The 14,199-nt window shown below is 38.8% G+C and overlaps 1 protein-coding gene and 1 pseudogene across 1 annotated transcript in view; one reads left to right on the top strand and one right to left on the bottom strand.

The window, feature by feature from the left end:
- Window positions 1-3,784: 3,784 nt before the first annotated feature.
- LARS1 (leucyl-tRNA synthetase 1) overlaps window positions 3,785-14,199 on the bottom strand; it is a 53,259-nt gene continuing 42,844 nt past the window's right edge. Inside the window, exons 29-32 of the mRNA XM_090288074.1 lie at window positions 14,090-14,194; window positions 11,853-11,948; window positions 10,287-10,419; window positions 3,785-4,175 (exon numbers count right to left, since the gene is read on the bottom strand). Coding sequence (XP_090144200.1) covers window positions 3,970-4,175; window positions 10,287-10,419; window positions 11,853-11,948; window positions 14,090-14,194 — 540 coding nt within the window. The 3' untranslated portion in view covers window positions 3,785-3,969. The remainder of the gene's footprint in view (window positions 4,176-10,286; window positions 10,420-11,852; window positions 11,949-14,089; window positions 14,195-14,199) is intronic.
- LOC150000589 (protein S100-A10 pseudogene) lies at window positions 13,185-13,530 on the top strand (annotated as a pseudogene).

The following is a 14,199-nucleotide window of genomic DNA, read 5'->3' as shown; positions in this document are numbered from 1 at the left end:
CTGGAGGACAATGTAGACAAAAACTCACAGACAGTGCAACGAAATGAAAAAAGACTGAACAAGACTGAAGAGGCTCTAAGACAGCTGCAGAACAACATGAAACGTAATAATATCCATCTCATAGGAATTCCAGAAGGAGAAGAAGAAGAGCAAGGGATAGAAAACCTCTTTGAAAAACTAATGACAGAAAACTTCCCTCACATGAGGAGAGAAAGAATCATGCAAGTCCAGGAAGCACAGAGGGTCCCAATGAAGATGAACCCCAACAGGCCCACTTCAAGACACATCATAATTAAAATGCCAACATTCAAAGACAAAGAGAGAATCCTAAAAGCAGCAAGAGAGAAACAACTAATAACATACAAGGGAACTCCAATAAGGCTATCATCAGATTTCTCAGCAGAAACACCACAAGCCAGAAGGGAATGACAAAAAATATTCCAAGCAATGAAAAACAAAGGCCTACAACCAAGAATACTCTACCCAGCAAGGCTCTCATTCAAAATGGAAGGTGAAATAAGGAGTTTCCAAGACAAAAGAAGGCTAAAAGAATACATCTCCACCAAACCAGCATTGCAAGAGATGCTAAAGGGTCTGCTTTAAGAAGATGAAGAAACAGAGAGAGACAGAGAGGACACGAGTACAAAGGGGGGAAATGACAATGAAAAAGTACTGAAAGAAAGAAGGAACTTCTACCATTTGCAACAACATGATTGGAACTGGAGAGAATTGTGCTTGGCAAAATGAGCCAGGCAACAAAAGAAAATTACCTTATGCTATCACCTGTTGCAGGAAACTGATGAACAACACAAATGAGTGAAATTGAACCAGAGGTATGTGAACAAGGAGTAGACTAACGGTGACAGGGGGGGAGATGGGAGGGAGAGAAGGGGTAGGAAGGGGAAAGGTCTAGTCAAAGAACATGTGTGGATGACCCATGGACATGGACAGCTGGGTGGAGACTGGATGTGGGGGGGGGGCAAGGTGCAGGGAAGCAGGAGGGGGAAATAAAGTGAGACAACTGTAATGGAAAAACAAACAAAAAAATTTTTAGTGGGGGGAAAAAATGAAAATATAAAGAATGGAAATACAAGTTCAGTGAATATTAGGACAAGGATTTTCCTTCCGATAAGACAGTCCTACAGATTTAGAGACATGTATGTGGGTTATGTTACATAAATTAACATGTGTTTTCTGTTTTCAAAGGGCATAAGCCTATGATCTCATTACCTGAGTAATTGTCAGTAGGTATAGGCCTCACTTAATCCTGTCTGCATTGCTGCCTCCTGAGACTCAATGGTTTGGCTGAACTAAGTGGCTGGGTTGGTGAAGAACGGGGTGGTCTGTGGGCTTCACTTTAAAACTGGTTTCTCTTTTCTATCCTAATGGCTTGGACAGAAAGAGCCCAGAGGCCTGCGAGGGGGGAAACCTAAAATATTTCCCTCAATCCAAACTAAGTATAATGGGCAAAAGGGTTTTGGACAGGTGAGATGTACCTGGCATACCTTCCTCCAAAGAAGCCCTTATTTTCCCTAATGTGGGACATTGAAAAATTAATACCTGTCTTTTGTCATCTAGTGGTTACGGATTGAATGATATCCTTTAACCCTGTTGCCTCCAGAATACAACAAGGATGCCAGCCTGTTAACCAAGCATGCTGTTGTCCAGAGACAGCCAACCAACCTGGAGTCTGCACGATCCTTCTCCATGTGGGAAGGCCACCCTCCCCTCCACACCCCCACTCTTATTAGGGATTTCTTGACCCACGGGTAGGTAGGACGACGACCTTGTCCAGCTTGAAGCAGCTAGAGGAGCTCGAGACCTTCGTCCATTGTCCTTTATAAGATTGTAAAGGGTCTTAAGTCTGAGAGGGAGGGATTGTTATTTTTTATTGTTAAAATATTTAACTAATTAATTAATTATTTTTAACAAAGAAGAAGAATAATATATGAAAGGGTGAGGTGGGAGAGCTTGTATGTACGACTCATGGGCATGGACTTGGAGAGGGGATTGTTGGGGAAGGGGGGTGCTGGGCGGAGGGGAGCAAAGGGGAAAAAATTGGAACTATTGTAACAATATAATCAATAAAATATACTTAAAAAATAAATAAATAAAATAATGAACGAATTGATAAAACAAAACAGTACAACACAGATTTGAACAATTCTTTTAAACTCACATGGAACATGTACAAAAACTGCATCATATACTGGCGTAAACCTGTCTCTATGGGAGGAGGCATGAGGGCTTCAGAGGTGCTGACACTGTACTATGTCCTACTCCGTGACTGGGTGGTGAGTGTACAGATTTCTGCTTTGTTGATAAATTCTATTTCGCTGTTGTTCATGTTTTGTATGTGTGTATACTATATATTATTGTCCACTTTTTGTGTATGTACATTCTATTTCACAACTTAAAAATGTGCATTAAAATCCTTTAGGAAGGAATGAGTCTTCTAGCAATACAATTGCCCAATACAGCCTGTTTTTCCTTCAGCATTTCAACTAATTGCTGTGTTTTCAGTTGCGCACCAGATGAAGCAATGGCTTACGCTGAGAGGCTTCCTTGTACAAAACCTATGTGCCTGTAAACACACAAAGCATATTCATCCCAGCAAGATGCTCATTCTGAGAGAGACACTGGGGAGTTGGGACTGAGGGGACTGAGCAGCCGTGAATCGCCACTCACATTTAATCCAAGGCAACACAGGTTCATAGGTTCATTTAGTAGAACAGGCAGAATCGCTCATAATATTAAAATTATTTTCCTTTCTCCTTTTTCCCCCAGGCACACAGTTTAACTGGCCTCAGTTAAACATGAGTAGGCTTGTGTTAAGGAACCAGGAAAGAGTGCTTTGATTTGGGGAATAAGTAAGGTTATGTAGATTGAGGGAGCAGCAAAAGAATCTAAAGGAGGGCAAGCACAAAACAGTTGCCCAAAGGAATCAATACAAATGACATGATTACAGTCTATAATAATATTAAGCCAATACGAAATAAAGAAGCTCAATAAAATCTCCTGTGATCAGAAAGTTGGAATTTAGGCTCCTTACAAGTGATCAGAATTGGTCTTGCCCCATACTGAATCCTTCAAGCAATGGAAATGTTTTTCTTCTCTGCCAGTCAACACCTAATATTGTTCCCTCATTATGAAGACAGATGGCATAAATAATATAAACAGACAGGCCACCAAGAATAGGAAAATAAATTTTCAATATTTGCAATACAGTCGGCATGGTCTTTAAACACAGTTGCACTCAAGACAAATTTGATAAATGCAGTCTTCTGGGTGGAAAAAAATCCCCTCTTTTTAAAATGCCTAAATTTAGTGTAGATGAAATAAACTCCTTATAAACTATTAATATTAGCCTTGGGAAACATATTGGTGGTTAATTAAATATATCAAAGCTAAAAAATTCTTATAAATACAAGATTGTTTTTGTTCTTTACACAAAATACTCAGTGATCACAGTCAAGTCAAAATATTTTCATTTGTTCTTTTCAATAGTCATGAAAGTTCTTTTGTTTAAAAAGCAAAACTAGGTGTCTAATTTACTTTTTTCTCTTTAAAGAAGAAATAAAGCTAACTCCATAATGTATATAAAAAGTTGTCAACACTCCTTAGCCTTCATGAGTAGTATAAAGTACACCTCACAAAAGAAGCATGTTGATGCTTTTGTGTTAATGTGAAAGACTAGAAGCTGCTGGAAATTAGCAATTATGTTTTTAAATTTAAAAAATAAATTAAAAAATATGATATAAACTGTTTCTCTTAGAGGCTCCAAGAAGGAAAAAAAAATTTATTAGGTCCAGGAATCCAAGATGACTTGGTATAATTATGATTACATGCAGAATTTAATGGTTAGAAATGAAATCTATTTAGGTCCAGCCTAAGGTTCTCATAGCCAATCTGTAGGCACAAAGTAGTAGTATTCCCAAGAACCAGGATAAATCTCCAATTTGCATGAATCTAATGAACCAGATAGACCACTGTATCACCAATATCTTCCCGTAGCCCATCCTCAGTAAGATAAACTTTCTTGCTTGTGAGGTCTACATGGAAAACAGCATGCTCAGAAATGGGGGTCTTCCCAGTTTGCTCTTTTCCCAGGACAGGAATTCGCCGAGGCCCCAACAGTGGGTCATCAAATCTCATCAGTTTCACTTTGGAAAGATCTACAGCAAAAAAAAGATGATAGATACGAGCATTTAATTACAGTTACTGACTCAAACTCGTGTCCCGACTCTCGTAATTCATATCTTAAACACAATGACTATTATATCTAAAACATATTTTCATGAGATTATTAAACAGGACCCAATCTCAGAAAGCAAAGCTAAATCTAACAAATCGTCATCCTCTGTTGACTTATACCAGACCAAAGACTGTCAGAGATTCTGTATTACACATGCCCTGGGAATTTGAAACCAAGGGGAAGAGCTGAGTCTTATTTGAGCAGTTTCCTGTATGGTCTCTCTAACCACTTTTTATATGCTTCAATTAACCATTTTTCAGAATATCAAAAAATCTAAAACATTTCTCTTTCTTGTCTTGCTTCCTGGAATATATTAAAACTGTAAGACTTGTTGAAGTTTTTTTTTCTGGAAAAGAATTACTATTCTAATACATTGCATGACCAGATTCTTGTTTTGTTCAAAGGATAAAAGCATTTATATTAACAAGCTGATGAGAGACAAGGAGAGAGGGGGAAGGGCAGGGTAAAGGGCACAGATTTTAGAAGTTTAACCTTTTGGCACCAATGCTCCCCTGCTTGAGATTTTCCTGATCTGCTCTTGCGCAAGCTGATAAGATGGCTCCTGGCAAAGAAAACACTTGTCCCTTGACCAAATTTATGATCCAACAATCCTGACAACAATTGAGCCTGAAGAAAAGTTTATTTCAGCAATTCTGAGACTTTCCCACACCAAATGGTTTTATTTTGTATAGGGGGAAAACATGATAAGTGACTACAAATGGTAATTCTAAGTGTAACGTGGTTAGTTATGTTTAACCTGAGCCACAGAAACAGATATTTTCCGAATTACTTTCCAACCCTTCCTAAAGTAGATCGCTGGGTGGTCCGTGAGCTCCACTCCCAATTATGTTGCTTTGAGAGTATGAAGTTTAACAAGAGAGGGATAAGAGATAAAAGGAGACACAAAAGCAGCTGGCGGCTATGCCCCGAGTACAACTTATCCAGGCTTTCTCTCCTCCTGGGGAAACAAAGACAGAAGGACTACACGTTTAGAGGAGGGATCTTGGGGCTTATAGAGCAATTACCTGCAACTATCACGCAGGCAAGCCCTGCCTGAGAGTCTCTAGAGAGGCTGTCTCTGCAGAGGCCATAAAATCTATTCCCAGATACAGCACAAGTCCTGGAAGTAAAAGCAGGAAAGGAGCAGACACAGCCTGCCTGACAGCCCTGTTCTTATTTGGGGAGAAAATATGATTGATTTTAACAGCTACTGCGATTCAACATGCTCATCAGTGATACCAAATTATTTTGCTATGGAAGCAGTGACAAGTTCTGCCAGCAGATTTTATGCACAAGGCATTTTACTGCAGATCTGCCGGCGTGCGTGCGTGTGTGCGTGTGTGTCTAAAACAGACCTCCCTCGTGTGTGTGTGTGTGTGTGTGTGTGTCTAAAACAGACCTCCCTCATCATTCCAAGCAATTCTGAATCAAACTTTTTCAAATAAGCCTTAACACTCAATCAGCCTTCTAAGTGACAAAACACATTTGCTTTGATGTTTCACCATGTAGTTCATTACTGCCAATAAATCTTGGAGGTTTCTTAGTGGTCTATCTTTTCTTATCCCAGACTGCATTGAAAATGCTGAAATCTGAGTCTGCACCTACACAAGATTCAAGGCACTTAGAGAAGGGATGAGAGTAATTGAAAGTCACTAGGGATTGATAATGTGAAATGGAGCTTTTCATGAACTCCAAGTTATTAGTTCATATGTGGCAGAGGTTGCAAGTGATTTCAAGTCATTATCATCAAATAGTTGCTCAGTGGTCTTTGTGGAGTAAAATGATGATTTTAACCCAGTTCTTCCTGGAACTGGATCATAACCACCCTCAGTACAATCAGCACTAATTGGATGACTTGCTGGTTACTGCAGCAGACAGACAGAGAGGTATGTGACTGAATTTCACTCCTTTCCCATCTCACCTGCGCAGCCCCCTTAGATAGCAAAGCAACGTGCAGGCTTCTGGAAGAGTATCATGGTTACAGCTCTTCTACAGATACTTGGAAGAATATTAATTTCAAACTCCCCTAACGTTTCTATTTTCTAAAATTCACAGCAGCTACTAATACCAAACTTAAAGGATTTTTTGATAACATTATTCACAGCTAGTATTACAAAGAATGTAAGAATTATGCCAGAGGCTCAGTGAAGAACCTAGTTAGTGCTGTATCTGAGTACATTTAACAGAGGCAGGTTGAACATTATATAATACAATTTTCAACACAGGAATACATCCTCTCATGTGCTACAGCCTCATGATAATCCTACCCAGTAGGTCCACACAAATATCTATTTTCTTTAAAAGCCACCATATTGTTCTTCATGGTGAAGAGTTCTTCCTATCATAAGATTTTCTCATGACTGCATATATGCAACATAGAACAGCCAAATAAAGCCACAACGTGGCTTCCTATATATTCCTATTTCAAAACTATCTGCCTTCTGTGGTCCACAGGTTCTAAGGATGTTGCTCTCATTCTACACTCCCTGGGTCACTGAGGGAACATGATCGGTGCCCGTCACACCATGGACGGACCTGGAAGACAGTCAGTTAAGTGAAATAAGCCAGACCCAAAAGGACAAATACTGCATGGTTCTACATAAAGGCAGAGAGAACAGTGGTTACCAGACACTAGAGTGGGCCAGCATCATGGAGAGTTCTTATTTAATGGGTGCAGAGTCTCAGCTTAAGATGATGGAAGAATTCTGGAGACAGATACAGTGTGATGGTTGTACCACAATGGGAATGGATTTAATGGCACTGAACCATACACTTAAAAATGACTAGAACATTCAATTTCGTTACATATATTTTACCGCAATTTAAAAATCACATCTAACAACAATGAAACTTCTAGCCTCCCATATAGCTGATACACAGTGAAACAAGAATTAGTATCTCCCGGTGACTTCCGGCCAAGATGGAGGCTTAGACGGACACGCTAGGTCTCCCTCTACAACTAGAGAGGAATACAACCACTTCAAAACAAAGGATAACTAGAAATTCCAGAAAATAAAACTACACGGAAGCCCAACATTTGAAGTTATAAACCAGCGGTGCCATTTGGGCAGGTAAGAGTTAAAGAGGACAGAGCTGTTTGCGATCGCACCTGAGACCTGGCGGGGCGGCAAGAAATCCCGGCTGCGGGCGGGCCCCTGGCAGTGCGCGACCCCAGCGCTGGGGAGAGCGGCCGCCGCATCGCCTTGAACAGTGAGGCCCAGGGGGGCGGGAGGACGGATCCAGGTCTCCTAGCTGAATAACTGTGTGAATCCATCTTGGACCCCCGCCCCCAAAGAAAGAAAGCGCCACAGGGCTGCGAAATAGGTCGCAGGCAGGCACCGGTCGCTGATTTATGACGCCAAACGGCGCCGGTCACTGGGTCATTACAAGTACACAGGCACTGCCCCCGACAGCCGGCCCAAGAAAACAAAACGCATCTGTCAAAATGAGGCAGACAACTATAGAAATCCCGGTAGCACAGCTCACCAGACAACAGATAGAGAACCTGACAGATGAACAGATAAGAAACCTGTCAGAGGCTCAGTTCTGGGCCATTGTTAGCAGGTGGCTTACAGAATTCACAAAAGAGCAGGAAAAAGATAAGAAAGAAGTGAAAAACTTTCATAACGAAAGGAACAAAACCGCATACGAGACAGAAGATGAGGAAAACAAATCCAGAGTTCATTTCAACAAACTGGAATATGGAGAAGGAACAAGCAGTCAACCAATGCAGCGAGAGGAAATGGGAAGCAACAATGAGAGGATCAGAAACCTCTGGGACAGCTATAAAAGGCCCAACATAAGAATCATTGGTTTGCCAGAGAGTGAGGAAGATGAACTAGAACTTGAAAAATTGAGTGAAAATATAATAAAGGAGAACTTCCCAGACTTGGGGAAGGGAATAGACTTGCAGGTCCAGGAAGCAAGGAGAGTTCCCAAGAGACTGGACCCAGGGAGAACCACTCCAAGACACATTATAATCAAAATGTCAAAAATTAAAGATAAAGAGAGAATCTTAAAAGCAGCAAGAGAGAAGAAAAGAATTATGTACAAAGGGGTCCCAATTAGACTATCAGCTGACTTCTCAAGGGAAACCCTACAGGCAAGAAGGGACTGGCAAGAAATATTCAAAGTAATGAAAATCCAAAACCTACAACCACGAATACTCTATCCAGCGAAATTGTCATTCAGAATAGAAGGACAGAGAAAGTGTTTCCAGGACAAAATAAAACTGAAAGAGTTCATTAGATCCAAACCACTGTTATATGAGATGTTAAAGGGACTGGTTTAAAAAACAGAAGCTAGGGAGATGAAACAAAGGCAAACGAAACAGGCAACGAGAGTGGAAAAGGAACTGTGGGTACGGGAAGCATATTGGGGGGAGGTCAACAGGGAGGGGGAGTGGGGAGAGGGAGGGAGATGATATAGGAATTGGGGATCAGGGTAGGAGGGAATGGAATAGACGGAGAGAGGTTGGGAGGAACTGTATGCACAACTAATGGACATAATCTAAAAGGGGGGGACAACTGGAGGGAGGGGGGCCACCGGGTGGAGGGGAGCAGAGGGAAGGGAAATTGGCACAAATGTAATATTTTAATCAATAAAACACATTAAATCTGAAAAAAAAAAAAAAAAAAAAGAATTAGTATCTCCCTCCTGCTAGACACCCTTTGCCCTCACCTCACAGGTATAATTTTCATGCCCCATCAAAACAATATTTTCTCCATAAATTCATCCCCGATCACCGCAGTTGGAAATAATCTCACCATTTGCATCGGTCATACATTTTAACTATACCTTTTACTGCACTCAGCAGTTTCTCCTTAGATTAGGACTATGTACCGTATGTCAATAGCTTAGTCCTCTACTCCTGCACTAGATGATGCCCTAATGAACACTTTGTGGACTCCCCAAGCCCCCTAGTGCATACACAGGGGTCTCTACATACACACTTATTGCTACACACACTACATATGCGAGTCAGTCAAGAAGTATCCACAGAAGATGAATGAATGACTTCAAGAGAACAAAAAATAACACAGTACAATGAATTGCAAAGGGCTATTTTAAGTCTTCAGTGTTAATGGCATACTGTTACCCTGAATAGAGTTCCATAAATTAGGTCACTGTCTGGGATTTATAAATCTTTTCAGAAGAAGTTTATATTAATGGAATATGGCCCAATCAATTCTTGAGTGCCATCAAGAAGAGAGATCATGCAAAATAAGGAAGCTCAATGTTAATTTGTCTTCATAATTGGGAAGAAAAATAATACAGAGACACATTAACTCTCTTCACACTATGCTCAGCCTAAGACCTGGCTGAGTAATAAAAAAACAAAACAAAACTATAAACTACTATATTGAATCTAATCATAGATTTTTGACTTAATCCTGATAAATTAAGATTTACATATTTTACTTGGAGGCACATTGTTTAGAAGAAAGAACAAGCTTTGGAGTCAGACAGACCTGAGTATGAATTTCAGCTCACAGATTTACTAGCTGTACGAACTTTGCAAGTTACTTAGCCTTTCTGACCTCCACTTTATCATCTGTAAAAGGGGAGTCATAACACCCTCTATGTTATTGTATCATAAAATGATTAGATGGCTAATACATGGCACTAACTCAATAACGTTTACTGTTTTTCTACCTTCCCCAGGAACAGACCCAACTGGGCAAGCTGGTTTATAATATTAAGAGTACGTACTCCTCAATTCTGAAGACCTCTGAGAGACAGATTGCTTGTTACAATTTTAAAGTTAGATGGAGTCTTAGAAAAATATCTAATCCAGTAGCCTCACTTTATTAAAAGGGAGTAATTTAGAGTTTAAGTGGCATGGTCAAGTCACCAAGCTACCTAGTCACAATGTCCCAAAGACAATGCAGGTTTCCTAATTCTGGGTCTAATACTCGTCCCACAGCATTACACAGCTGTCCCTCAGCAAATCACTTACTTTTCTTTCTCTGCTTAGAATTCATCAAATTCACAAGCTACTTACTACCAAATGTGCAGGGAAACCATTTACCTTTGATTCCTCGGTCCATTTTCATTAAACGCCTGATTATAGAATCACGGGTATCTCCTTGCCTGATTTCAATTTTGGTTGAGAAGTGACCATTGCATGGCTGGGGATTCACTATGAAAACTGACACACCAGGCTAGGAAAATAAAAGAGAAAATAGTTATTATAGGAAATCAATCTTGAGTACTCCTGAATGAAGAGGAATCTCTGCTACATTTTTAATGCCCAATGAAAAGACAGATTTAATTCTGGTATTCTAAAATCATGACAAAGGGATATTCAGGTATGAAAGAAAAGATATACAAAGCTCATACTTACAACCAAATGCCTAGATAAAATGACAACTACAAATATCAACATTGGTGATGTATAATAATAATTATATTTTCTCTTCTACAACTACCATCATTTATTGAATTTCTACTATGTAGCAGGCACTGTACTAAGCGTTATTATTCCTATACCCTGAAAGGTAGTTCTTTAAGACCCCTTTGCACAGATGCAGAACTGAGAACTAAGATTAATAAAGTAGGCCAAGGTCATAAAACCAAGAAGGGAGAGCCAGGATTAAACCAGTTCTATCTCATAATACCTCCCACATTCTATATGCTATATAGTCAAAGACCCTGCTCATTATTTTAAGTGGAAAAAAAGTCACTGAGTCTTGTGAAAGACTTAAATACATGTAGCTTAAAGGAATGCCTGAAAGTGGCTTAAAAAAAACATATTTGCATACAGAATACTATTTCAAGTACCTATATCCATGGCCCAATTGACTGCACTTTTAAAAGCTACCTTATCGTAATGTAATGACTGTATTCATTATGTGATGATAAATTCAGGAAGTCTCCATAATCATGATTACCTCATTCTTTCAAAACAGGATTTCTCTGTTTGCTGGGTTTTCAACTAAATGTGGTAAAAGTAACAGGATATATCTAAGTCTGCTGCTTATCAAGAAAAGAAGGACATTTTATGAACTCTCAAATGCAGTCCACTGGACTTTGCCAAATGCTACCATTCTGAATGGATTTTTGGAGAATAAATAAATAGAATCCTCCAAGACTCCAAAAGCTATTTACCTTCACCAATAATGGCCAATAAGGGGATAAAATCAATGCCAGCATAACTTAAGATAATACATCTATCTCATTTATGCCAGAAATTAAAAAATCTTGAAAAACATTATTAAACCAAGACTCAACCGAACAATGAAAGTCCCTTTTCACTTAAAAAAACAACAACTCATATTTCATGTTCTACTGTATTTTTAAAAATAAAAACCAGGTTTTGAAAATCATATTTTTATTTTTTAAACCCACAAATAACATCTAATGCCATCCATTATAGCAAAGTAAGGAAAAGTAACTATGGCACCAACCAGGTAATTTGGAGACCTCAAATGCACCCCAATTTCTAATGAACTACGTGGCCTGGCCCAAATCAATCACTTAACTTCTCTGGCTGTCACTTTCTCCCATCGTTACAATGATGGGTTTAGATGCAATGATCTCTACTGTCTCTTCTAGCTCTAAAAAGCAACGATTCACTGAGGTTCTTTTAACTTACCTCTGTTCTAAAAACATTAAGTGGTTTCCCAGGACAGCACTCTTCCCTGATTTTATCTTCTGCGTCAGAGGCAAACTTGACTTCTATGTGTTCTAACTAAATAGAGGGGGAAAATGGAAGTCATTAGTATCACTTAATATGACTGGAATTAATCATCACCTCATTTCACCAAAGAGTAAAACTAGGTTCTCCACTTAAGATGAAATGGTCTGTGTAATTTTATTATTTTCCATATAAACACTGAATAAAATCTATTATCAATTATTTAACACTGATCTTAGATGTCTCATAATACTGCTATTTATACCGTCATGTTTAACATTTTCTATAATGAAATGTGATATACCTGCTGTATAAAGGAAAATGAAAAATCAGCATAAAAGGCTGAACTTAAATAAAATTCAGGCATTTAGCATTTGGGAATAAAAGACTTCCACTTAAATAAACTCAGAAATGTAGCATATTGTATAAGCCTATATATAAGATGATCCTAAATGTATCTCCATTTCCAAAACTTCCAATAAGTTTTGACCTCCATGAATGTATATGAATATTTAGAAATATACTTAAAATAAATACCAGTAACATTTATTAATTTAATTATTAACTTACTTATAATTACATGACATAAAAGTTATTTAGGAATAACTATCTTCCATTTTAATATTTCATAAAACAATTTTATTCAAATTCTAAACATGCATTTTTTTTTTTTACTCCAGTGTCCTCATTATCACTGGAACCACTTTGAATCTTCTAATAGTTTTTCTAGAGCAAATTATCTTTCCTTTTGCCTTAGTTGCCTGAGAGACAGCATTTTTAGAATCAATATATGAAGTTGTGACTGGGGCCAGATGGTGGGACACTGAGAATATGTGAAAGCTATTGGTAATGTTTTAGTTCCTGAGTTGCTAGTTGATTCATTAATCAATTCTTTAAACAACAGGATGTAATATACACATAGGGAATACAGTTGACAATATCACAGTAACTTTGTATGGTGACAGATGGTTACTAGATTTCTCATGGTGATCACTTCATAATGTATATAAATGTCAAATAATTATGTCATACACCTGAAACTAATAAAATATTGTATGTGAACTATACTTTAATTAAAAAGAGCTTTACATTCCAGAATTTAAAATTTTTAATAAATTAAAATTTAAAAACACGACCAGACATGGAGCAATAATATCATGAACCTAGGATTCTAATTAATTTAATTCTATGAATCTAAGGCCTAAAAGGAAGGAGCACAGGGAGGGGGTAGAAGCAATTCAAGAGTACCCCATACTGGCCGCACGTCCCAGCCAGCCTAGCGATCCTGCCGCGCCTTGGGCCAAGACCTCACCAAAATGCCGTCTCAAATGGAACACGCCATGGAAACTATGATGTTCACATTTCACAAATTCGCTGGGGATAAAGGCTACTTAACAAAGGAAGACCTGAGAGTTCTCATGGAAAAGGAGTTCCCTGGATTTTTGGAAAATCAAAAAGACCCTCTGGCCATAGACAAAATAATGAAGGACGTGGACCAGTGCCGAGATGGCAGAGTGGGCTTCCAGAGCTTCTTTTCGCTAATTGCTGGGCTCCCATCACATGCAATGACTAGTTTGTAGCACACGTGAAGCAGAAGGGAAAGAAGCAGGCAGAGGAGCAGCTACTTCCTCCCTGATAGAGCTCTCCCTATGGGTTCATTTAAGGAATTATCTGCCCCACAGCTTCCCCCTGTATAAGGGGGAATCATAAGCAGATTGGGACCCTTAGAAAATGTACAAATAAAATCCCACCCCCATTTGACAAGAGGAAGAAAAGCTAATTAAAGCCAGAGAAGCTTTTGATTTTTATATTGCTTGTATCCTCATGCCCTCAATAAACAAATTTCTTTTTTAGTTCATAAAAAAAAAGGGTACCCGATAATAAGAGAGATTCTGAAAGTACTTGTATATAAGATCTCATCTTTTTAAATATAATTTGAGGGGTGGTGGAAATCCATGTACATGCAGTTAGTACTTTATGTACAGAATGACTGGTGAAATAAGACAACAGATCATTTTTTTCTTCCTGCAACTTCTTTACCTATCCATTCTCTTTCCCTCAAAAAAATTTTTGACTGATATATTTGGCCAAGTTACTAAACATGAATGAAGTTTATAAAAGTTCAATACAAAACAAAAGAACTGGATTATGTTTACTATGGTTAACTAGCTATTACAATCCCTAGCCCCACTTACCTCGAGGGAATTGGTCAGGTAGACTATATTCTCCATAAGCACTGCCCGTTCGTCAAATTCTAATTGCAAATCCAGAACACGAGGTCCCACCTTCTCCAGATTTTCCTAAC

This window comes from Furipterus horrens, unplaced genomic scaffold, assembly GCF_987537825.1.
Source record: "Furipterus horrens unplaced genomic scaffold, mFurHor1.1.pri manual_scaffold_10, whole genome shotgun sequence".
In the NCBI taxonomy this organism is placed as follows: Eukaryota; Metazoa; Chordata; class Mammalia; order Chiroptera; family Furipteridae; genus Furipterus; species Furipterus horrens.
The sequence above is the reverse complement of the archived record's forward strand: the minus strand, read 5'-3'. Positions and strand labels throughout refer to the sequence as shown.